This window comes from Girardinichthys multiradiatus, chromosome 14 (assembly GCF_021462225.1).
Source record: "Girardinichthys multiradiatus isolate DD_20200921_A chromosome 14, DD_fGirMul_XY1, whole genome shotgun sequence".
NCBI lineage: Eukaryota > Metazoa > Chordata > Actinopteri > Cyprinodontiformes > Goodeidae > Girardinichthys > Girardinichthys multiradiatus.
The window spans coordinates 36827314-36852731 of NC_061807.1; the positions used below are offsets into that span (position 1 = coordinate 36827314).

Below are 25418 nucleotides of genomic sequence, written 5' to 3' on the forward strand. Positions count from 1 at the left end.
GCAAATAAGTAAAACCAAATCTTTAAATATAAGTTTAACCTGCATGTTAATAGCTGAAAAATAAACATTAATTTAAAAGAGCAGCTTAATCCACAGTTTGGATGCAGTGACGGCATATCCCTTCAGAACTTTAGCTTAGTTTTCAGAAAAATCAAGGTATCTAGATCAGCAGACCTTAGTGTCCAAGATGGTAAGGGTGAAGCAGTCTGTAGAGGTACGTTGGTGCATGGCCATTTAAACATTTGTACACCAGAAGGAGAACTTTACAAATCTATGCTATAGAGCACAGGAGGTCAGTGGAGATTGGACAGATGTGCTGAAATATGCCTGAATATATGCACTCTAGTTAAAGGTGGACACCGGCATTGTGGACTAACTGTAGAAATGAAAGGGAAGCTTTGCTGACCCTGACATTAAAAGCATTATGATAGTCCAGACAAGAATAATGCATATCTTGTTGGAAAAGCTAAAAACAGATAACCTATATTTTTTGACTTCCGAGGTGGTTAAAAAGCTACACAGTGGCAGGGCTTCGAGGATGAATGAGAATGGCACTGAATACCTCAAGTCTGTGGATGTTGTGGGGCTGTCATGGTTGACACACCTCTTCAACATTGCGTGGCGGTCAGGGACAGTGCCTCTGGACTGGCAGACCGGTCCTGCTAACCCCCTCTTGCTAAGACCTACAGCATGCACTGATTGTGAACCGGCTGGGATGAAGATCAGCTCCAAGTCTGAGGCCATGGTTCACGACCAGAAAAGGATGGCTTGCCCTCTTCAGGTTAGAGGGGAGTTTCTGCCTCAAGTGGAGGAGTTCAAGTATCTTGGGGTCTTGTTCACAAGTGCCACTGTAATGGGGAAACTGTGCCGGTCCTTTCTCGTGAAGACAGAGCTGAGCCGAAAAGCGAAGCTCTCGATTTACCGGTCGGTCTACGTTCCTACCCTCACCTATGGCCATGAACTTTGGGTCATGACCGAAAGAACGAGATCCCGGATACAATCAGCTGAAATTAGCTTCCTCCGTAGGGTGGCCAGGCGCTCACTTAGAGATAGGGTGCAGAGCTTGGCCATCCAGGAGGAGTTCGGAGTAAAGGCGCTGCTCCTCCACATCGAGAGGACCCAGTTGAGGTGGCTCGGGCATCTATACCGGATGCCTCCTGGACGCCTCTCTCAGGAGGTGTTCCAGGCACGTCCCACCGGAAGGAGGCCCAGGGGATGGCCCAGGACATGCTGGAGGGACTGTGTCTCTCGGCTGGCCTAGGAATGCCTTGGGCTCCCCCCGGGGGAGTTTTTTGTTGATTTTACATCAAGGTCTTGCCATACCAACACCAAGAATATACATATTCACATAAAGGTTTTTTTTGGGACTGTGTCATAAAGTACAGTGAAAAAGAATTTATCCCTCTCTCCAGGTTGCATCTGTTTTCACTTTTGTTTTAGATCAACAAACCACTTAGTAACTTTAAAAGCAGTTTTCAGATAATGATTTTGGTTTTTAATGTGGAAAACGTACCTGAACCCTAAACCTAATAACCACTCGAACCATGAAACATTTACAACAGCTAGTGTTACATAACTGTGGAGGAGTTTTGGTCCATTCTTCTTTGTAGAATTGTTTAAACTCAGCAACACTGAAGAGTTTTAGTGCAAAAATGACCTGTTTAAGTTCGTGCCACAGGATGTCCAGACTGACAAGGCCACTCTAAAACCTTCATTGTGTTGCATTTTTTTCATTTTAGCCCTTAAGAGGTAAACTTTCTAGTGTGTTTTGTCCTACTGCATAAGTGCGCTTGATCGTAAGGTCACACTGATGGCCACCTTCTGTATTTTCAGCAAGCGAGATGAATTCATGGATCCATCAAATTAAAGTAAGTCATCCAGATGGCGATGAAGGTACGCAGCACCAGACCATCACTCTACCACTATTTTTGAGTGTCGGAATGATGTTGTCTTTCTGACATTCTGTGTTAGTTTTAAACCAGTTCTAAATGAGCATGCCCCTTCCAAAAAGTTCAGCCTGTTTCGCCAGTCCAAAGAATATTTTCTGTGGATTGTCTTGAGGATAATCAAGATGTTTTCTGGGAAATATCAACGTTGGTGTTAGGACTAACCTTTATTAATATGACTCATAGCTGTTTTTCCCATTTATACCATAGTAATATAAAGTATAAGTTCTAATGTTTCCCTTTTGTTAGAACAGTATAAGAATGCTCATCGACACACATTACAAGGATAAATGGCCCAAGGATTGTCATGTATGACCTGAGTCTGGGGCACTGGGTTTGATAGTGGAGCAGCCGGTATAATTGGGTTAATTATAAAGCCCCGCCACTCTTAGATTAAGGATGGACACCTGCTACTACACAATCTAACAGATAGACAACACAACGATGACACATAGTCTACTGATAATCACTTAGGGAGGGAACATCCATTGCATTGGAGTGCCAGATATAAAACTACATGTGACCTTCTTCGTCATCCTTACACAGACGGCAACGGTCCGAGACGGGAGCCTCAGTGCTGATCTATGTAATCATTCCTCTGCCTAAATTTAGATTAAAGGAGCTAAAAGTTAGAAACTGTATGAGAGTCGTTCATTTAAGAGTCTTTAGATAGAGTGTGTGACTGTTTCTGGGGACCAAGGACTGGAGGCGCTCCAAGGCGTCTGACCGCCAACAGGGTGCGGTAGCTCGGATATTGGTTTTTGCTTTGGAACTCTCCACTGGATGCAGTTTTTAACCAGTCTCTTTCTTATTGTTGAATCATGAACACTGACCCTGAATGAGGTAAGTGAGGCCTGCAGTGCTTTAGATGTTTTTTCTGGGTTCTTATGTGATTCTCGGTGCCCTCTGAGAGTAATTTTGGTGGGGCAGACACTTCTGTGAAGGTTAACCACAGGTTCATGTTTTCTCAATTTCTGTACTCTCTGTGGTTTGCTAAAATTCCAAAACTTTACATATGCTACTGTATATAACCCTTCTCATACTGATTTTAATGACTTGACTTTTCATCTGTTCTCGAATTTCTTTAGATGGGGACATGATGTGTTTCTTTTTGAGATCTTGTAGCCTACTTCATGTCAGAAATGGTCTAATTAAGCAATTTCTTGATCTGGTCCAGGTGTGAGTAATTAAACTTAACAAAAACAAAATGGCTTGGTTAGCTGTTTTCCTGCAATAAATGAAATCATTATTTGAAAACTGTCTTTTTTAGTTACTGAGGTTGTCTTTTTCAGATATTGAAATTTGTTCTGTTTTGACAATTTTAAATGTGACAGAAAAGCAAACTAAATCTGTGATCGGTTTTGTGGCACTGCATACCAGTAAAAACTGTTTATTGAATTAATGATTTCTAAGGTGTGCCCCTGACTAAAGAGTTAATGTGCTCCTCCTCTGTGCTGTGTTTTAGGAATTGACAGCCGGTATTTACCCCCATCTGATAAAACAGTTCTGGTGAGCTGGTGAAATAAAGCACAAACTACGTCTTTGTATTTAAAACCCGATGCTATGAAAGACACAATGTAATATTTATGTGTGATTGGGAGGTTCGTAAGTGTCTGACTCCTTTACTGTCAGCGTGTTTTTCCCTCTGCGGGCGTCTGCTGATACGCTCTATGAACACAAGGGGCGCATGTCATATTGGATGCCAGCTGATTTCCGAGCTGTTAGAGCTGGGCTTAGGTGCGACTCACAAGTGCGTTTATTCATCCATCCTGCAGAAATAAGCGATCAGTATGGACACTAATGACAAGTTTCCCGTTTTCTTTGAGTGCGCTCATTTGAACGACGATCAAAGGAAGAGGATAGAAAGTTATTTCAAAATTAAGCGCAAATCGGGCGGAGGAGAGTGCGGCTCGGTGACTGAGGTCGGGGGGACAGTTTACAGTATTGCTTTTAAAGAGCAAGACGGTAAGACAGCGGATTCGTTAAATAAAGTTTAAAGTTGAATAAAATGAAGTTTATCTGTACAGTAATCAATTCAGGTAAAAGTGAAAGTAAAATTTAACAGGACATTTCTCTATTTTACATGTCTTATATTATTAGTATTATACTATTCAGAACATTTAGTAGGCATATAGCATACTTTATCAATCAGTGATTCAACATTTTACTGATTTTCCCTTTCTATTTTTAGAGACGCAACCGTTCAGTTTCACTTTCACTGCTGCATCATGTACAGAGGTGTTAAAAGCCGTGACCCAAGGAGCCTATTCTCCTGTTGTTTAATCTAACTTTTAAATAGCTTATCTAACAAGGTGTGTGTTTTTTAGTTAGCAGACTTCTTACAGTGTTGTAATAACAATCTATTAAATAATAAACAAGCATGGGACCTTGTTACAAGACCTACACTCTAAAAACTTTTTTTATTAAGGGGGATTAACTACAATTAAAGTTACCAAAGAATAGGTGAATGGGTAGAGAAACTACAACTGAGGATTAGGGCCACTGCATATAAATAATAATAATAATGTGGTCACAGAGGACTACAATTTCCACCCAAAAAACTCAGAAAGTTCTAGATTAATTTCACATATGTATGAGAAAATTTGGGTATTGTTTAATAAATCAAAAAGTTGTAAATTTGCAAGAAAAAAAATGTTTCAGTGATTAAAGGCATACATTTACAATATTAAAATCAATGTATTCTCTGTCTCTGACATTGTAAAATCAGATATTTCCATAAAAAAAAAAAACTGAAGTTTTCTTAAATTATAAAGTCAGACCTTAGCAACAAAAACATGCCAGATCTTATTTAAAGTTTAAGTGGCACATTTTTTGAGATTCACCATAGTGTAAGTGGTATGTCTGGGCTCTTTTCCTGTATTGGAACAACATATCCCGGGTGCTGATTTGCCATGGATGCCTCGAACGAGATATGGAAATCACGCCTGAGACAGTGAGGAACAAACTGCAACATGGCAGAATTGAGTCAGCGACCAGGAGTAGTCTTTCTGATAATTATGAATGTTTTGTTCTCTCGAATCCCAATTTTTGAGTAAGTAAATGTGTATAAAAAGAAGGTTTTATAATTTTGTATGTAGCGTTTCCGAAAATGAAACTGCTGAGGTAGAGTGGAAGTTTATCAGAAACAATCAGAAGTCTTTTATAACAATGAAAGTAACATGCCACATCGTATCCTGCATCCCATCTAATCCCATGGTTGTTATGACAACTCTCAGAGGTGTGTCAACACAACAGGCAGACATTTGGCCTAAATCTGTTAAAGAAATCATTCATGCTGTTTGAATATTTTCTTTATTTTTTTTCTCCATGCAGCTCAACAAAGTGTCCTACAGAGATCTAAGCACGTTCTGGAGATTGCTGGTGTTACTATAGTGCTGAATGTGCGAGACAATGCCCGACCCAGCACCTCCTCTGATAACGCTACTGTGCCCCCAGGCCCGGCAGGCAGTCCAAACCTGAAGTTAGCAACCACATCTCCGGTATGTTTGAAAATTTAAGAGAAATAAATTAAGGCTTAGAAATTTTGTCTTTGTTTTTTTTTCCTTTATAGTTTAATGACACTGTCACAGCAAAATTGCTTCTCACATCTCCTGTTATACGTTTTAGTGCAATTCAGTGGAGAAAAATTGATTGGAAAGAAGAAGGAGGAGTTCTTAGCACCCCTTTTGTCATTGAATTCAGCTTGTAACTGCATCTAGAAATTATAATTAAGACACTGGACATTGTGGTGTAAATCACAGATTTTTGTAAATGCAAGTTGCTTTACCATGCTTACATCAGTGCATATCTGGCTTGTTAATGGTATCGCATCCATGTCTTAAGCTTAAACTCAAAGTTTCTTTCTTAAACAGCTCACACAGGCCCAGGGATCACACAACATGCACTACCGGTCAGAGGTTTTACAACCACTTTCTCATTTTATGGTTTTCTTTATGTTTATGACTATTTACATTGTACATAGATTCTCAATGAAGGCATCAAAACTGTGAATTAACACATATGGAATTATGTAGCAAACACAAAATTGTAAAAGTACTTTAATTATGTTTTATATTTTAGATTCCTTAAAGTAGCCGCCCCTTTGCTGTGATGACTGAAATATTAATATCAATGAACCTCTGGGAAGTTCTTTCAAGACTCTTTGGAAAACCATTTCAGGTGACAACCTCATGAAGCTCATGGAGAGAATAACAAGAGAGCAAAACAGTAATCAGAGCAAAAAATGGCTATTTGGAAGAATCTAAAATATAAAAATATTTAGTGTTATTTCACAGTTTTTGTTTACTACACAGTTCCATATGTGTTCATTCATAGTTATGTTGCTTTTGGTGAGAAGCTACAATGTACATGCTGAAGAAAATAAAGAGACCTATTAAGTGAGAAAGTGTATCTAAAACATTTGACTGGTAGTGCATCTAAAATGGGTGGGGCCCATCAGACACTAAGGCACGGATTGTGCTGAAACACATTCCTTTCAAGACTTGTTTCTTCACCAGCTGCACTTCTAAAGAAAGTTTTACATCGTTTTAAATCCATGATGCATTCAAATTCAAGGTGCAGTAGAAAAGTCCCACAATATAACCATATGAACTGTATTAGTTATAAATTTAGACTCTGGTGAAGTTTTCTGATAACAGTTTGGTTTTCAGTTTTATAGCATTTTAAAAACTGACCACTGCACTAGAAACTGAAGTTTTGGTCAGAATATTTAATAAACCTCCTACAAGAGTAAGAAATACTCAATGATTTTATTTGGGAAGTGCTAATAAGACTCAAGAGGTATTTGATTATTACAAATATTGATTTCATAACTTTGTATGTAATTCAGTACTGATAATCTATTGAACAAGATGTAGCCTAATGCACCATGAGGATATAGCTGTGCGGCTGAAAATCACTGTATAGAATTTTATTAGCCTGATAGCAGGGCAGAGTTGCTGGGTAAAACATGTCCTATCACTGGGCAGCCACCAATGGTCACTCCTAAAACATCCACCATGGCCAATAGCTGTGCATGCAGCACATTAAACATCAGGGCCAACATTAATCTGAAAAAGACGTTTTAGATACAAAGATCTCAATGTTACCAGCTGGTATACAAGAGCTTCAGAAGATTGTGCACTTTGTGCAAGCAGCCATATTGTTACAGGTGTCGCATCCATCGCTGAAGCTAATGATGATCCTGTGATCACAGAGGTCTGCACTGTGTCCCGGCAGATAATCAGTAGCAACCGGTAACTGGATGTTTAAAGAGAAAATGTTTTCCAAAAAGTGCAGCAAACATCAAGCAGAACAGCCAGTCAGTTGAACAGAAAACAAGGAGCAGTAAGGCTAAACACAGCATTGTCTGTGGATCCTGTTGCTGAATCAGCGGTTCCAATCACAGAATCCCTCGTTGGAACCAACACTGGTGGTCTGGAAGAGTGAAAAAAAGTGGCAGATGTTTTGCTTCGTATTTACCACTCCACAAAGATTTCATAGTCGTCTGGAGGGTCGGAGGTCCACTTCTTATATTAGTTGAAACAATCTTGAAATAATTTCTGTATAGTTTTCTGTTCCATTATTGGATATATGCCGATTAACAAAAAAAGACATAAACATAATAAATTTTAGTCTGTGGTCCAACTTTTCTTTACCTGCCTTTATTATGTGTTTTCTATACTTATGTTTTATTCATGTAAGGCACCTTGAATTGTCTTGTTGCTGAAATGTGCTACAAAAATAAACTTGCCTTTCGTTGCCTAATGTGGTGGTTTGCTGCATTATACAGACATGTGTATTGATTAAACTGAATGTTGATTATGTCACATGAGCCGGTTTATTTTAACCTCCCCAACAACCCCGCACCATTCCAAACCCTTTGTGAAGTGTCTTGAGACAACATGTGTTGTGAATTGGCGCTATATAAATAAAACTGAATTGAATTGAATTGAATTGAATGACTCTGTCAGTCAATACCTTCCTTATATTAGTTGTTGATTTGATAAGCTGTTTAGATCCAATGACGCATTCAATAACTAAATATGGCTATGGATTTCTTAATACTTTATTTTATGTGTCAATCCCTCCCTTTTTTTCCTATACTGGATGCTGAAAAATAGGCAAAATACACATTGTATAATCCAGCCTGCCATACGTGATTTATGCCAGAGTTTTCTAGGCACAAACTCATCCTTGAAAAAAAAGGGTAACTCTAGTTTGGTAGTCAAATTCACAGAGACCAGAGTTGGGTTTTGTTTGTTAAAAAACAGATCTGCCAGGCTAGGATAGTAATGAAATTAACAGTCAAAGGTGAACAGACCCCATACAGAGAAGCCCACAATTATTTGTACTAGAGATGGGAAAATATTGCACCGTTACCACATTTAGATTTATCGCTATAGATAGAAGATAATTTCTACCTGATGATGTTTACAAAGCAAAAAAATCCCAAAAAGTATTGTTTGGATTTTTACTTTTACTGTTTTTTCCAGTGTTGGCTCCATGAGAGAAGGAACAAATATCGATGTCTTAAAAGAATTAATGCAGTCTGCTGAGCGCTGTAGTCAAAATACCAGTAGAATTCTGCAGTAATCTGATCAGGAATTATAAGAACGATTTGATTACTGTAATGCCAATATAGATTTTTCTGTTCATTATTGAGTTGGGGATTAAGGATTTTTAAGGCACCATTCTTAAATAAAAAGTGTAAATAAATAGAGTTTGATGTTTGAATCAGTACTCATTTTACATTATTGTATTCCTTGATAGCTGCCTGTCTTATTTACTATAAAAAAAGTAGCATTTTGGTTGAACGAAAATAATTTTGAATCTAAATCTACCAGTGGTATGGATCATGTTGGGCTTGTCAGGAGGATGCATAAAGGGTACCGATAATGTGTGAGCAGTATAAATGTAAAGCTATAACTGACACCAAGGAACATATGAAGATATTTCAGCAGAATGATGTCAAATCTCCTATTACATATTCTAAAAGCATCATAAATATGGAAAGCAGGCTCCAAAAAGCACAAATTGTTGATGATTTCAAATGTTTTGTTCAGTGTATTCAGCTACTGAATAAACTGCTCACATTCTTAAATAAGAAATTCTGTTAACAGACAGAGATACATACATTTCTATGGAGAAACAAAATACTATTCAGTATATTTGGCTTTGAATAATATTTTATTAATATTTGAGCATGTCATATCAGACCTTTAAATACCACTGATCATTTAATACATTTTAATTTCATAGTTTTGGATAGGGAAAGAAAGGAAACACAGAAAAACACACACAAAAAAACCAGACTTATTAAAGTCACCTTAAAACATTCTTAGTTTAAAAATTATATTTTTTCTATTACAAGCTGTATGAAATAAAATCTTGGAATATTCACAAGAAAAAGGAGAAACCAAGAATCAAATCTGGTAGAGATTTTAATCCATGGGTAAAACAAAGCAGTAATTAAAGCTATTTAGTTATTTATTTAAATTTTATATTGGCATTTGTTTATTTTCAATGTCATTTGACAATAAAACAATCCAAGTTGTTTTCTGCAGATAACTAATCTGACTTTTCTTTATATTTGATTAAGTGCATCTTGTACAGTATTGTAAAGCAGCCGTCAGTGGCTACTTGATGAGGCTATTGTTTGCTGAAACCCTAAACTGATGCATACAGTTTTTGTTATGTTTTGTCTTTTTCCAGCAGCAGAAGCAACAGTCCAGTATTCCTCCAAACCTGCTAACAAGTAGTGAAGAATACGAGCTAAAGCGTGACATTTATATCTTTCGCTACCTGAAGGAATCTCCAAAAGTCAAGGAAGAACTGGAGAATCAGCTGGCCTTACTTTCCTGCACTGCTGAGCTTCAACCAGAGGAGGAGAGAATTTTAGTCAGGCGAGTGGCTCAGCCAGGCACTGTAGGTGAATTTAAAGACTGGAAATCTGAAGTTAACAAACTGTTTGATGGCTACAAGTGCCACTATGAGGTGGACTCTCACAAAGTGAAAGCTTTGCTGCAGTCCTACAGCTCTCATCAGACCACAGACAAGGTGAAGGTGTACAGTGAGATCGGGATGGCTGTTGTTGTAGGGGAGCGTTACCAGGTGGAAGCCAGGTTAACAGATTTGAGCTCTCTGTGTGTTAAAAATCGAGGATCTCGTTCAAGTGACACGCAAACCACTGTTCGTCGAATCGGTGAGGCCAAACTGCGTCTCCTCTGGAAAGAGATTAAATGCAGTTTAGGGCAAAAATTTCCAACACTGAAAGTCACCCAGGCTGATGAAGGTAAGATAGTTTTGACAGGATCTGTGGATGAACTTCTCAAGGCTGGTGAGGTAATCACTGAAAAGGAGAAACTAGTGTTCGAGAAGGCAATTGCTGACAAAAGCCCACACTTTTTGGCCTTCCTAAAAAAATGTTATGGTGGTCCAGGGTTGCTTTGTGACTTTTTAGGAGTTGCTGAGATGGTTGAAGCAGAAATACGGGACACAACGCTACACTTTTTTTCTCTCAGTGCCGATAATTTAGATGACTCTGTAAAAAAGATCCAAGAAAACTTTAAGGATGTTAGATATGATATTCTGAACTGCCCTGTTGTTCCACCAGAGCTTTGTGAAAAGCTTAAATCCAAGACAAATGAGATGAACCAAAAGCAGTACAGAGCTAATGTTGTGTTTGGTGCAGATGGCACTGTGTGTTTGCTTGGTCACACTGAAGAGGTTGAAGAGCTCAGTGAAACTGTATCTCAGTTTATTTTAGACCAGACAAGCATGGAAGGCAAAGTCATTCTCCCTTTCCGTGAGTTAGTTCCTCTTTTACCAGAGTTTCTGCAGATACAGGGGTTTGACTATTCAGATGTTACCTTCAGTCCTGAAGTGTCTTCTTCTAGCCCAATGGTGTTGCTTGTAGGTTCATCCAGCAAAGTGACTGAAGTCAGGAATAGGCTGGGTCCACTTCTTGACTCTACTGTGCAAAACAGAGTGACCATTGACCTGCCAGGGGCGGCAAGATATTTTAATAGTCACTCTGGAAGAGAAAGCCTTTTAAAGGTTGCACATTCTCAAAAGTGTCTCATACAGCTTGAGGAACAGCCTCACTTGAGCAGAGAGAATAGTACTGTTGCCAAATACAATCTTCAGCATGGGCTTCAGATGATTGTTTACCAGGGTGACATAACAAAACAGTATGCAGATGGCATTGTAAATGCTGCCAATGAAGATTTGAACCATGTTGGTGGTGTTGCTGCTGCACTCAGTAAAGCAGGTGGCCCTCAAGTGCAAAAAGAATGCAAAGTTCTTGTAGAACAGACTGGAAAAATTGCTGTCGGTGAAGTAGTAGTAACTACAGGAGGGGACCTGAAGTGCAAGAACCTGCTGCATGCTGTTGGACCTGAAAGTGGAAAAGCTAGTGGCAGAGAGAGGGTCATACTGGAGAAAACCATCCGCAAAGCTCTCGATTTAGCTGAACTGATGGAGTTCAAGTCTATTGCCCTACCATGCATCAGCTCAGGCATATATGGTGTTCCTATCAAAGTTTGCTCTGAGGCTATCGTAACTGCCATTAAGGAGTTCGGTAGTCAGGGTGGGAGAAGCCTTAGCAAAATCATACTGATAGACAAAAGGGGAGAGGTGGTGAGGGCCCTGCAGGAAGCATGTGACCGACTTCTGCCGGAAAAAGATTTGGGTTTCAAGGTGGATGTTCCTGACCAAGAAGCAGCAAGTGGAGCCACTGCTGAAGCCCCTGTACAAGTTGAGATTGTTCAAGGAACAATTGAGAACCAACAGGTAAAATACTTTGCATACAAGTCAAGCTGCATTATTAAACATCTAAAGACTTAATTCAGACCATTGACTATTTGATATGGTAATGTTTGCTACGGTCAACTCCAGTCATTTACTCACCATGATGAGAAGGTTCTTTTAACTGGATTACATTAAACTGTTCTGTCCTAGGTGGATGCCATTGTATCTCCTATGGTTGGTCATGATCCTGTGTCTACCCGCATTGGAAATACTTTAAGCAACATGACTGGAGGACAGCTGGAGGCAAAATTTCACAAGGAAGCAGGAGGGGCAACTCTGCCAAGTGAAAGTGTTGTGGTTGAAGGGTTACCTGGTCTTAAATGTAAAGCTGTCTTCTTCCTCAACCTGCTGTCCTGGGATAACAACCAACATGGATCTGCAGCCCAGGTGAAATATTTCTGTTAGTAATATGAGAGTAGTTCAGTAGTTTGGCTTTAATGTTTATTTATTTTTGTATTTTTTTACTTTGAACTTCACAGGCGCTGAGGCAGGGAATCAAAAAGATACTGACTACCTGTAATGTCAGAGCCTACAGTTCAGTCACTCTTCCAGTGCTTGGAACTGGAAGTCTCCTGCGTTTTCCAAACAACGTAGCATGTAGGATTCTTCTGGAGGAAGTTAGTGTGTTTGAACAAAACCAGACCAGGAGGTCACCTTTCCTGGTGCGAATTGTTGTTCAACCTATGGACAAAGAATCAAGCAAGGTGAGGAAAATGCAATACATTTTTTAGTAGACTGGTTTCACATTATTTTATACTAGATTGGCCTCAGATGTTTTTACATTTCTACTACAGGCCCTCCAGTCTGCCCAGGGGGACCTTCATCTTAGAGGATTTACAAATGATGTTAATCCAGCTCAAGGTTGGTTTATTTTGTATATTTTTAAGATACTCAGGTTTATTCCCAGATTAATCTGATGTTTATATTCTACTGAAGTGCCAAATTTTGATTTGACTAAATCAAAATGTTATCGTTCCCCTTTTAGCAAAACAAGAACGGATTGGCCTGTTGGCTGCAAAAAAGCTTCCAGACAATATATTAAAACCACTTTTTAAAAGCTGAGCATTCTACTTTTTGTTTGTCCTGGCGAAGTTCTAACTTTTGGTTTCCAAAAGGATGAGCCACGTGGATTGTAAACGAAAACATATTGTCTTAAACTGTAACAACTGTTACCTAACCTCATATCATTTTCTTTAGTCCTGGAGATGATTTCATCTACCCACTCTTTAATGTTTTTAGTTTTGTGAAAATTGACAATCACAGCACTGAAATGAGCGCTTCTATTTTAAACACTGTTATCTTTTGATAACATACTTGAAAATTGCAACACCAACTGTTTTATTTTTCACAGTTGACTAGAATGCTCATGAACAGGATGAACTATCAAGAGCAGGTTTTTACCTGCTGAATTATTCTACCAGAGGAGAAATTTTAAGGTTTAATTAACCACTTTAAACATCAAGTAGGTTCCAATACTTCACTGAAACTAACAGAAAACCATAGAAAAAATACTAAACTTTCCTCTTAACTTCCTTTAAACTCAAAATATACAGTGATTTGTTATATTTCTAAACAAAGGTTGCTAAAAAATAGAAACTTTTTGCAGCAGGAAATCTTGTTGAAACAAAAACACGCCAAACCAGTTTAACATCAACAGTGGAATATTATAATCAAAGTATTAAAGCAAATTAATTAATATTTGTTATTGCTGCTTTTTTAGCTTCCTTTTACAGGCATGTCTCCATAACTAATGATGAGGTCACAGCCATGATAGGCGGAGTCAAGCTACAGATCCTCCATGGTGACATTGTAGCTGCAGGAACCGATGTTATCGTCAACACAACTGACTTCAAAAATCATCAGTCTGGTAAGATCTAAATGTTAGCCTGTTGAAAAAAAAAACATTAACTTTTTAACTTTAATTCAGTAATTTATCATATTTCAATCCATAATGTTATAACTATTCTTTTACAAACAGGTGTCTCCAACGCCATTCTGACAGCAGCAGGACCAGCAGTCGCTGCAGAGTTAGCAAAAGGTAAACCCCAAGAACAAAAATATCATAAACAACCATCTTAGGAGGTTTTAGGTTTTCATAAAATCTTTGCAATAGAAATCCTTGTTTGAGAGAATAGGATGATAAAAAAAATTACTAATTCATTTATTACCACTTAAGATCTATTTTACAAAATTTGTTTGTGTTGTATTATGTTTTCAGTGGGCATTCCTGCAGACCTCATCTGCTCAACACAACCTGGGCTTCTTGGGTGTAAGGAAATCGTCCATGCTGGCTTCAAATCCGACTGTGATCTGATCCGCAAGAACTGCGCAAAGATTCTGAAACTCTGTGAGAGCAAAGGATTTGGCTCAGTGGCATTCCCAGCCATTAATACAGGTTTGTGCTCCATCGTGATGTGTGATTCTGGTAGTGCTGAATTGGCTGAGAAAAACTGTAAATTTATCTTAAAAAACCTTTATTAAACAATGTGTATCATCAAGCAAAGGGAATGTTTTAGATAAAAATGAACAATAAATATGTTGATAAATCAGATAATGTGCAATTTCAAGCACCAAGCCCAGCATCCGGACAGAAGCATGTCTAATAACTGCATGTGAATTTATGACTGAACCGTGTCTTTACCCTTCTAGGACAGGGACGTTTGAGCTCTGTTGATGCTTCTAAAGCAATGCTGGATGGCTTGGCCTCAACAATCAGGGACATGAATCCTGTTTCTCTTTCTCTCATCCGCGTCGTCATCCTGCAACAAGCAGTTTTCAAGGATTTCAGGTCAGAGACTTTGATGTGATCACAATGTGTTTTTCTCTGAGTCAGAATGCTTAGTTCAGTCTCCCTGTCGTGTTTCTACAGGTCAGAGCTGGAGAGTCGCTTTGGGCTAATTGTAAAGAGCCGCCTCAGCCTTAAAGGTTTGCTTCCATTTATGAAAATATTCTTCTGTTAATGTTTTAAGCTGATTTTAAACTATTTTGCACAAACAAAGGCATCTTGATAAACTAAACTGGTAAAAAGTAGTGGGATGAAATACTTTACCATGAGAATCAGATTTTAAAACTAGGAGTTGTAATTAATTTCTTTTTTTTCTTTTGAGATGTATGAAGATGCAGAAATGGACAGAATGAACTGATTTACAAATGTTAAGAATTTATAGTCTTAATGTTAGTTGTTAATAATAACTAATTGTGAACAACCTTAAAGGCAAGAGGATGGTTTATTAGTCGTTCACATGAATATGTCTGAGCAAAACATATTCAATACTAGCAGCATTCTCTGCACTAAAGGGAATAGTGGGATAGCAGTCCCTCCTTATGCAGTCAATGTAAAACTAATGTTATATGCATCATGTTGCATCAACAATTGATTCATAATCGCATTTAAACCCCCCAAATTGTGAAGTGCCTAAAGTTTCCCACCCCTATTTAAAGTGGCTCATTATTTCTGTTCAAAGTTATGTCTGCTTTGCGAAACAATTTCCAGTTACTGTTAGCATGTGACTTTATTGGGTGAAGTAAGTGTAGGCTTGTCATTATCCTTAGTTGTTTTTTGTTTGGGATTTCTGTAGATGTCTGTTTCCTTTATGTTCTCTCAGTGTTACTATTCTACTGTCTCTGTGTTCCTTTATGTCTGCTCTTGCCATGTTCTCCCCTCCTTCAGCTTTTTCTCCCTTCATTGGTCTCAGCTGTCTCATCTCCTCCTTATTGCTTCCACCTAGTTTGCCCTGTCTTTCTCCACTCTTCCCCATGTATTTATACCCTGGTATTTATTGCTTACCACTGGATCCTCCTGTTGGTTTATCTGCCATGTCTGTTTTCTCCATGACACTGTTTGCATGCCAGCTCCATGCCAGTTATTCTGCCCATGCTCCATGTCCTACGTCTTTGTAAGTTACCTGTCCAGTTTTCTTCTCATTAAACATGTCTACTCACCATGCAGTTTCAAAGCTCCTGTTTGCACATCGATCCTGCAAACCTTATATGACAAAGCTATTTTATTGGCTCCGGATAACTTATTGTTACTTTTATTTTGAAGCAAGCAAGAAGTTGTTTTTGTCTTGTTGACAAATTCAGCTGACCACAATTCCTTCTTAGGCTTGTTGCTAGTGACATGAAAGTTGTCATCTGCTTCGTAGCTCCTGATTTAAATTCACAGATTGATCAAAGGTAAACCGAATAATTTTACACAGAATAGTTTGAGATGTATGAAACCATTATATTTGTTAGAACTTTCAGTGCCTGTTTTTATTAGGGGCCAATTTAGAATCGGACATGCAAACAAACTCTAACACAAGAAGTAATCAAACCGGAACAACAATACTGTGCTCTCTATAGGTTTTAAAAAACCCAGTTTGTAATTTGTGAAACCCTTATTTCCCCTTGTGAAAACAAAATCTTGCCATTCTGCCTTTCCACAATAATTTTGCTAAATTCGTGTCTCATGTTGCTGTCATGAACCTAATATTTAATATCATCACCTGTGTTTATTGTTACACCCCTACCAGCAAGGGATTCGGAAAGTTGTTGGTTCACAGTTCAGCAGTCACACATTGTACTTATATTGCTAAGTTAAAGAGCAGATCATTAACCTTTTGTTTTTTCTTATTGCAGACAATGCTAGACAAAAGCTGAAGAAGCTACAAGAAAAGTTCTCTAGACTCTCAACATCCTTGTTTAAACAAGACCAAACCTTCATTTCTCCGAAGCCCGAGCTCACAGTTTTGCGTGTAATCAGTTGTGGCCCAGATGTCACCAAGAGTGTCAAAAAAGATTTGGAGTTGATTGTGCAGCAAGAACTTTTAGAGAGAACAGTGGATGTGGACAGTTTCTATAAGCTAGATAAAATGGAGTTGGACGCAGTGAGGGCAAAAATCAAAGTCACAGGAATAAGTTTAGAGCACAAACCAGTTAATGCTGGTAGATCCAGGGGAAGAGATCAGTCAGGGTCAGGCCAAGAAGTATATGTCCTTAAAGGTTTGAAGGAAGACGTCTTCAGTGTTCTTGAGCTAATAAACAAAGCAGTCCAGAAAGCACTTAAAGAAGACATTAAAGATAAGGAAGAGGCGATGTTGGCTCTTACCATCCAGTGGGCAATGAAAGATGATAAAGGACAATGGCAAGAGCTGAGCCTTTGTGACAACTACATGCTGGAGGAAGCTCACTTACAGAAAAAAGTGTCTGTGGAGATGGAGACACCAGATGGCGTGACTCTCAAAGTAAATTTAAATTCACTGGAAGCCACTGACTGGAAAACCGGCAAAACATATAAACTGAAAAGGACAGAGTCCGAAGGTAGGGTATAAAAGACTGCATAGTGTCTTCTTTTTTCACACACCATGCTTGCTCAACACTTTTAAATATGTATATTTCCAAAATTTCTTGGGGTAATTTGTGCTTTAGCCTTGGACTTACCTTCACACTGGGAACCTATGCACCAGGATATCTTTAAAAAGGTAGAGTTGCAGCCTAACTCCCAGGAATACCAGGATGTAGCTAAGGACTTCCACAGAACTACCAAGTACAAAATTCATAAAGTAAGTATACTATCATTGTTACACAATTATGACAACTAAAATCTCAGTTTATAGGCAAATAATCGTAAATTCCTTTTTTGTGGTCTCAGATTGAACGCGTGCAAAACGTGTACCTGTGGAATGCCTTTAGCTTGTGTCGGCAGCGTATACTTACCAAGAATGGTCTAGCAGAACTCGGAGAAATGCAACTCTACCATGGCACATCTGCAGAGTCGTGCAATTGCATTGAAAGAAACAGATTTGACCGGAGTTATGCAGGAGCACATGGTAAGCCTTGGCTAATTGAAATACCTTCAACTTAAAAATCTCATGAAAATATATATGGGCTGGAAGATAAAAGTTGTTAATGCAATTTTCTTTCAGCCACCGCATATGGAAAGGGAGTTTACTTTGCAGTCAATGCAGATTACTCAGCCAATCGTTATTGTCCAGCGGACCCATCAGGAATGAAGCGACTGTATGTTGCTCGTGTTCTTACCGGTCGGTACACAGTGGGTAGTTCCTCCATGAAAGCTCCCCCTCCTCGAGGTTCAGACCCCACTGACTGCTTCGACAGCTTGGTGAACAACCAGCAGCAGCCCATAATGTTTGTTATCTTCCACGATGACCAGGCCTACCCAGAATACCTCATCACCTTCAGCTGAGCAGAAATTGACAATTCCTTTGTCAAACACTGCAAATATAAAACTCTGTTATTTTGAGGTATAACAGTAATGTTGGTTAACTAATAACTCTTAAAAGGTGGCTAGCAATTGAGCTGTGCAATCAATAGCATTTAAGTAGAAATGACTCAACAAGGCTTTTGACTGTACCACAGAATGGCATTATAGTCATTGTATGAAACAAGCCTATAAAATAGATATTCATAGGAGGAAAATTAAGACTGTTCTTTTTTTTTTTTTATAAACTCCTCATCTCTGGAGATAGAGTATTGCACCTGAAAAGGAATTCAGTGTGCAATTAAAAAGTTAGTAGAGCAATAAATACATGTCCTATTACAAAAAAGACATTTTCAGGCATTTTCTGCTTGTTGAAGCCATTATTTCATTAAGTTTCATCTCACAGATTGGACACAATGGGGAGGTGGAATTTGCTATAGTTGTATGTTGGAGCAACAGAGAAAACTCTGCTCAGTTATTTTTTTAAACTCATATGTGTCTTGCTGTTATGTTTTTAATTTTTTGTAAATTTTATATAATGACAATTTAAGTGCCTACTGCAATTTTGGATATAATAAAGCTAGTTCCACTTTATATTGTCTATGGGAAACGCAGAAGAAATTCAGGACTTTTTTAAATTATTTTTTTTATAAATGCCATTAATGCAAAGAAATGTTAGTAAATAGTTGCATTTCAAACAATGCAGCCCTTTACATTATTTTTATTTGAGAATAAATTCATACATATGTTGAACAAACCTTTTATTAGGCATTTTTAGTTAGGGGAATGTGAAACATACATGAATTAATGTTTTCAGTTTCACAGCAAAGTCATCTTAAGACAGTCAGTTAACCTGTGAATTAGGGTTATGCATGTCTAGCCCACCATGATTTCAATAACTTTTAGCTAAGTCTGTAATTTACTACACTGACCAGCAAAAGGACAACATTTCACATAGAGAAACATGCAACCAACTCAAATCATGTTCCTAAATGTAATACTGCTGGAGCTAAGTGCAATGTGATTTATTACCTGTGTCCCACTTTATTATATAGGAACCATCTCACTTTTCAATGGTAAAAGAAACATTCTGACTTTAACATATATGAAGGTGAGGTATCATGTAAACTACCACACACACACACACACACTTACAGATCTCTGTTTTAAGTGAGGACAAAAAAACGTTATGCCTTACTATTTATTTTATTTATACAGGATGTTGTTGGGGAATGTAAGGAACTTTGTGTGGTTATAAAAATAGTGAATAAAAGTTTTATGAGCTTCTTTATTTTTGTTACTTTGCTATTAAAGATCGTGTACAGTATCTTTTAAAAGCAGCTGGAAAAACATATGCACGATTCGGTATCAAGTTTTATGGTAAAGTGATGCATGTTTATTGCATTGGATAATAATACATGCTATGCTTTTCAAGTATGCATTGTCAATATCTAAAAATGCAAAATTAACACATGTAATAATTCAAACTTGTCTGGGTGTGACAGTAGAAAATAAAATATTTACAAACTTCCACAAAGAATGCAGTTTCTGTTTTCTAAATGTTTATATTGGAGACAGTAGGAATCCACTGAATGTTGAGTACCTATTTTCATTATCACTTATTTTTCTCGTATCCCAGAGACGGACATTGACCATGTCTCCAGCTTGCAGAAGCAAGATGGCGCTGTTAGACCCAGAGATAGGGTCACTTTTACTGTAACCGTACCATGACACAACTTTGTTTTCGTTCTGATAAAGACTTCCACCCGTGGTGCCCTCACCTCCCCAAGAAAATGAAGAAAAAGAGAAGTAATAAATTCCTCTCACAGGTGCTGTAAAGTAGCCTGCAGAGAGAAATAAAATAAAATAAATTAAAACAACCAGAGATAAATCAGCTGTGAAAAACAAGACAGAAACAAGATCAGAATAAACTCTGTGGGAAGAATAACTGTTGGGTTAAAATCACTAACAGTTTTTACATTTAACAATGTGCATAGCAATACATAAAATACAAAGATTATTACTGACCTGTCACTGGGCTGTAATGACCTCCAACATTAGACAGAACGTGTTTGTATACCAGAGGATAAAGAACATTCACAGGACCAATGGTTCTCTCTGTTGGCATTGCTGCAGAAAATGCAACCTGATGTTGTTCTGAAATTAAAAAGAATATGAGTGAAAAAGAAATGAATAAAAAAGACAAACGTTTGGGGTTTGAAGGTTACAGCAACAGCAGATTAATTTGGATTCACTCTTGCAGTGCAATCATCTGCTGAACACAAATAATGCAACTGAGAAAATCTGGTTTTGACTTAAAGTCAAAGTGGTATTAACACAAAGAAGCCTTGAATTCTGTTATAATCCTTCACATTCTGTTCAAAGGCTCAGTCTCCTGGTTACAAGTCTATCGTTTCATTTATAATCAACTATTACAAACAATAATGTTTAAGGGCTCATTCGGAGGGGAAGATAAATTGGCCTTTGAATTTTTCCTGGTATGACAAAAAAATTATGAAGAAAACTGAACAAACCCACACAGTTTTTATTATTATTGTGTCCATTTCAAAATAAGTTAGCCTGGTAGTGGATAAAACACATATTTAACTTGTTAAATACCTGCAGTAAATCTCTGTTATCTTGTATTAAATAAAACTGCAGTAGTGCAAAAGAGCACTGGGTGAAAAATGTCTTTGTAATGTTTTGTTACCTTCATAAGTTCTTCTCATCTCTGTCAGTGTGCTGTTGAGAGCGGCAACCTTCTTCTCGCTGGTTTCCAGCCGTCTATTGGTTTCCTCGAGGGCCCTCGCGGTGGCTTTCTGTCTCTCTTCCAGAGCCCCGAGCTCCTTCAATATGGTGTAGATGTTTGGCTTGCATGCTTCCTCTGGAAATTTTGTGTTGGATTCCCCAACTGTTAATGTTTGAAGCCCTTGATCGAAGGTTTGTTTGTCCTCCACCTCCATTATATGATTTTCCAGCTCTTCATCTGTAAGCTTATCTTCCTGAGTCTGATTGGTCTCAAATGAAGCCTGGCAGGTGGATAGCCCACCTGCCAGACACATGAGAATCACCACTGATACAGACCTCATTCTTCAGCTTGGGTAATGTTTTTTAGACAGGTGTGCTCCTTCTGTAAGAAGACTGTTCAAGAACTGGGGAAAGTAACATATTTATACAGACTTTAGAGTTAATTATTAGATTCTATTAAAGCTGCTTGAAAGATAAAAACTGTGATAACAGAATACAATGTTTTTTTTTCCTTATGGCTTTCTCAAAATCTGTTGTTGTCTGTAAGTATTATGACTTAAATGAAAGCTCAGAGTCCACTGACCAATAAAACTAGGAACTGTTCCAATGGGATTTCAATAGGCAGCATAGACACTGAGCACGTGAGTTTTCTGTGCTTATCGCTGTCTTGTTTTTTCACGTGTACCATCTCGACATTCCAAGTGAAGCACAAAGAGGAGCTTGTTGCCTACATGTGCCAGTGAAGTTATCTTAAGATCGCATCTTAACTGCGTGGTTAATGTTTTGCATAGTTAACTTCATTGAGTTAAGACGCCATCTGGCATCAAAGCAGAAAGGCATATAAGAACCTATATTTGTATACCCACAAGGTCCATCATCCCACAGACCTTGACCATACAGCTGTGTGGTATTGCCTCTTTTAGAGAGGAGATGGGCGCCAGAGTGTCAACACATATAACTGTTTTTTTAGAGGGTAAGTTAATGACTAGAAGATGGTTTAGAAACCATATGCTGAATTTATTTTTAAGCAATGTCTTGATCAAGAGAACATACATGTTACATCTGAAATATCTGACAAAACACAACCTGAATCTCACTATGTACAGTACAATACTGTAAAGCCACTGTAGGTTTAAATGATTTTTTTTTTTTGGCCTTACTTTGCAAATTGTAATTGTTTGTTACAATTAAATTAACATTTTACCATGTTTTTGGGCATGACAGTAGAGATGTTAATGGGAATCAGTCTGAATCACTGCTTTTATTATTTATTTATATGAGGGCTAAAGATATGTAATAAATACTGTAAAAATCTGATTTAAATTGTGGAGCACATCTTGAAATAATTTCCTTTAACATACAACTCATCATGAAAAAAACAAAGCGTTTCCTGACAGTGCAGCTCTTATTTTTCCATCTGCCTTCAGTCATGGCACATTGAGTACAGTTCAACTAGCCTCACAGTTTCTTAGCAGGACACATAAGCCCCTTTTTCAAAGAAATTCAAGATGGGATTAAGACCTCTTTTTGCCATCCCATCAACAGTTTTGTAAAAGGACCGATGAGGCGAGGGAGGTGAAAGTCAGCCCACTTCTGGTAAACCCCTGACTCGCCAAGCCCACTGGCTGAGTTCATAGGGCAGAGCAGATTGCACAGGTCTAGGAAGTGATACAGTGATGACCAATGGTTTCTGCAACCAGCCAGCTGCAGGACTTGCAATACATTGTAAATAAGACTTAAACAGGTATCAAAAATAATTTTTAACAAAAAGATTTAGACAGCAGGATACATAGTTCAAACTTGTATTTGCTCGGCCAAAAACAGGATCGCTACACTTGTACAGTAGTTGTCCGTCATTACTGTTTTTCAAAGAACATACGTATATTTAATAAACTGTATTATTTACACACTAGCAGATCAATACTCTCAAAACAGGTGATAGTGATTTGGTCTCCTTCCCAAAAGATTGTCTGACTCTGCTGTTGGTAGAGACCAGTTCCATTTTCTCTTGTCCTTTTGATCTGGCAGACCAGTCCAGGTTTTATTGAAATCTCCTGGTGGGTTACTGTGGAGTCTCTTCATGTCATGTCAGTCCGGGTCCTATTCTCTTTAGTTTAATGAGACTCATTCGGCCGTCAGGTCAAGAAACACATCACCACTGAAGACAGAGGACAATTTGATGTGTTCAGTGAAAAGAACTAGGCTTATTTTAGTTAACAAAAACAAGCAAATAAACAAAAACTTCTGTGAAATCAAACTGTCCACTTAGGAAGCAACACTGATTGACAATCAGTTTCACATGCTGTGGTACAAATGGAATAGACAACAGGGGGAAATCTTTGGCGATTAGCAAGACACACTCAATAAAGGAGTGGTTCTGCAGGTGGGGACCACAGACCACTTCTCAGTACCTATGCTTTCTGGCTGATGTTTTGGTCACTTTTGAAGGTTGGTGGTGCTTTCACACTCATGGTAGCATGAGACGGACTCTACAACCCACACAAGTGGCTCAGGTAGTGCAGCTCATCCAGGACGACACATCAATGCGAGCTGTGGCAAGAAGGTTTGCTGTGTGTGTCAGCGTAGTGTCCAGAGCCTGGACGCTCTACCAGGAGACAAGCCAGTACACCAGGAGACGTGGAGAAGGCCGTAGGAGGGCAACAACCCAGCAGCAGGACCGCCACCTCCGCCTTTGCGCAAGGAGAAACAGGAGGAGCACTGCCAGAGCCCTGCAAAATGACCTCCAGCAGGCCCCAAATGTGCATGTGTCTGCACAAACGGTTAGAAACCGACTCCATGAAGATGGTATGAGGGCCCGACGTCCACAAATGGGGGTTGTGCTCACAGTCCAACACCTTGCAGGACGCTTGCAATTTGCCAGAGAACACCAGGATTGGCAAATTCGCCACTGGCCTGTGGTCTTCACAGATGAATGCAGGTTCACACTGAGCACTTGTGACAGACGTGACAGAGTCTGGAGACACCGTGGACAGCGATCTGCTGCCTGCAACATCCTTCAGCATGACCGGTTTGGCAGTGGGTCAGTAATGGTGTTGGGTGGCATTTCTTTGGAGGGTTGCACAGCCCTCCATTCCATGTGCTCGCCAGAGACAGCCTGACTGCCATTAGGTACCGAGATGAGATCATCAGACCCCTTGTGAGACCATATGTTGGTGCGGTTGGCCCTGGGTTCCTCCTAATGCAGGACGATGCTAGACCTCATGTGGCCGGAGTGTGTCAGCAGTTCCTGCAAGATGAAGACATTGAAGCTATGGACTGGCCCGCCCGTTCCACAGACCTGAATCCGATTGAGCACATCTGGGACATCATGTCTCGCTCCATCCACCAATGTCACGTTGCACCACAGACTGTCCAGGAGTTGGTGGAAGCTTTAGTCCAGGTCTGGGAGGAGATCCCTCAAGAGACCATCCGCCATCTCATCAGGAGCATGCCCGGGCATTGTAGGGAGGTCATACAGACACGTGGAGGCCACACACAATACTGAGCCACATTTTGACTTGTTTTAAGGACATTACATCAAAGTTGGATCAGCCTGTAGTGTGTTTTCCCACTTTAATTTTGTGTGTGACTCCAAATGCAGGCCTCCATTGGTTAATAAATTTGATTTCCATTGATGATTTTTGTGTGATTTTGTTGTCAGCACATTCAACTTTGTACAGAACAAAGTATTCAATGAGAATATTTCATTCATTCAGATCTAGGATGTGATATTTGAGTGTTCCCTTTATTTTTTTGAGCAGTATATATATATATATATATATATATATATATATATATACATGTACATACACATACATATGTATATGTATGTACAGGGGTTGGACAATGAAACTGAAACACCTGTCCTGAGGGTTCTTCAGGACAGGCACGCGCTTCTGCTGGTAGCCCCATTTTGGCCGGGGAGGACCTGGTTTCCTCTGCTGTGCAGGCTGTGCTCCAGCTCGGCGATGCGCCTCCCCTCCAGGAGAGACCTCTTCTCCCAGATGGGGGGCTGGATTCTCCACCCCAATCCAGTCCGCCTGAAACTCTGGCTTTGACCTCTACATGTGCAGGCTCTGCATTCTCCCGTTATGGGGGCAGGGAGGGACAGACCATGACTGTCGCATGGGCACCGTCCACACGGGCCGCCTATGGTGCTAAGTGGACACTCTTTGCTGACTGGTGCCGTGGTAAGGACCTGGACCCAGTTCGTTGTCCTGTTTTCCATTTGCTGTCCTTGTTCAGGAGTTGCTGGATCTGGGACGATCCCCTTCCACCTTGGTGGTGTATGTGGCAGCCATTTCCCATTGGCATGTTGGGTTTGGTGGTTGCTCTGTTGGCCGACATGGGGATGTCGCGCTGTTTCTGAAGGGTGCCAGGCGCTTGTGTCCACCCAGACGCCCTTTGGCCCTGCGTGGGATTTGTCATTGGTGCTTGCAGCCCATCAGTCTCCTCCTTTTGAGCCCGTTACAAGGTTGGACCTCAAGTGGCTCTCCTTAAAAACCGCCTTCCTGTTGGCCATGGTTTCTGCTAAACGGGTCGGGGAATTGCATGCTCTGTCTGTGTCTGAACCATGTTGTCAGTGGAACCCGGATGGCTCCGGTGTTACATTGTGGACTAATGCTTCCTTTGTGCCAAAGGTGCCTGCAGTGGCTGGCAGTGTGCTGCCACTCCGGCTTTCCCGATTTAATCCTCTGAGCCTTTTTGCCCTG

The 25418-nt window shown here is 39.4% G+C and overlaps 2 protein-coding genes across 3 annotated transcripts; one reads left to right on the forward strand and one right to left on the reverse strand.

Annotated features, from left to right (window-relative positions):
• The first annotated feature begins 3665 nt into the window (after positions 1-3665).
• LOC124880125 (protein mono-ADP-ribosyltransferase PARP14-like) lies at positions 3666-19247 on the forward strand. 2 transcript variants are annotated; one of them, XM_047385057.1, is made up of 15 exons: positions 3666-3911; positions 5280-5446; positions 9660-11738; positions 11907-12143; positions 12236-12460; positions 12551-12617; positions 13477-13623; positions 13735-13794; positions 13975-14151; positions 14406-14544; positions 14626-14681; positions 16377-17057; positions 17166-17299; positions 17389-17566; positions 17663-19247. In XM_047385057.1, exons 1-15 carry the CDS (start codon positions 3737-3739, stop codon positions 17941-17943), a joined length of 4803 nt encoding a protein of 1600 aa, XP_047241013.1. In that variant the 5' UTR covers positions 3666-3736; the 3' UTR covers positions 17944-19247. The 2 variants fall into 2 exon arrangements, with proteins under 2 accessions (XP_047241013.1, XP_047241014.1); XM_047385058.1 differs by having other exon boundaries at positions 9663-11738.
• A 274-nt stretch (positions 19248-19521) lies between these two features.
• Positions 19522-21074, reverse strand: LOC124880126 (complement C1q-like protein 3). Its single transcript, XM_047385059.1, has 3 exons — positions 20669-21074; positions 19987-20115; positions 19522-19802 (listed from the first exon to the last, which is right to left on the reverse strand). The coding sequence occupies exons 1-3, from the start codon at positions 21045-21047 to the stop codon at positions 19522-19524; spliced, it is 789 nt and encodes a 262-aa protein (XP_047241015.1). The 5' UTR covers positions 21048-21074.
• Positions 21075-25418: the final 4344 nt, after the last annotated feature.

Excerpts from the sequence above, each read along its gene's own strand:
- LOC124880125 (XM_047385057.1), top strand. The coding sequence starts at position 3,737 with ATGGACACTAATGACAAGTTTCCCGTTTTCTTTGAGTGCGCTCATTTG. Across the intron at positions 5,447-9,659 it reads AGTTAGCAACCACATCTCCG|CAGCAGAAGCAACAGTCCAG; the intron begins GTATGTTTGAAA and ends GTCTTTTTCCAG. Across the intron at positions 11,739-11,906 it reads GAACAATTGAGAACCAACAG|GTGGATGCCATTGTATCTCC; the intron begins GTAAAATACTTT and ends GTTCTGTCCTAG.
- LOC124880126 (XM_047385059.1), bottom strand. The coding sequence starts at position 21,047 with ATGAGGTCTGTATCAGTGGTGATTCTCATGTGTCTGGCAGGTGGGCTA. Across the intron at positions 20,116-20,668 it reads GATGAGAAGAACTTATGAAG|AACAACATCAGGTTGCATTT; the intron begins GTAACAAAACAT and ends TTTTAATTTCAG. Across the intron at positions 19,803-19,986 it reads TCATTACAGCCCAGTGACAG|GCTACTTTACAGCACCTGTG; the intron begins GTCAGTAATAAT and ends TTCTCTCTGCAG.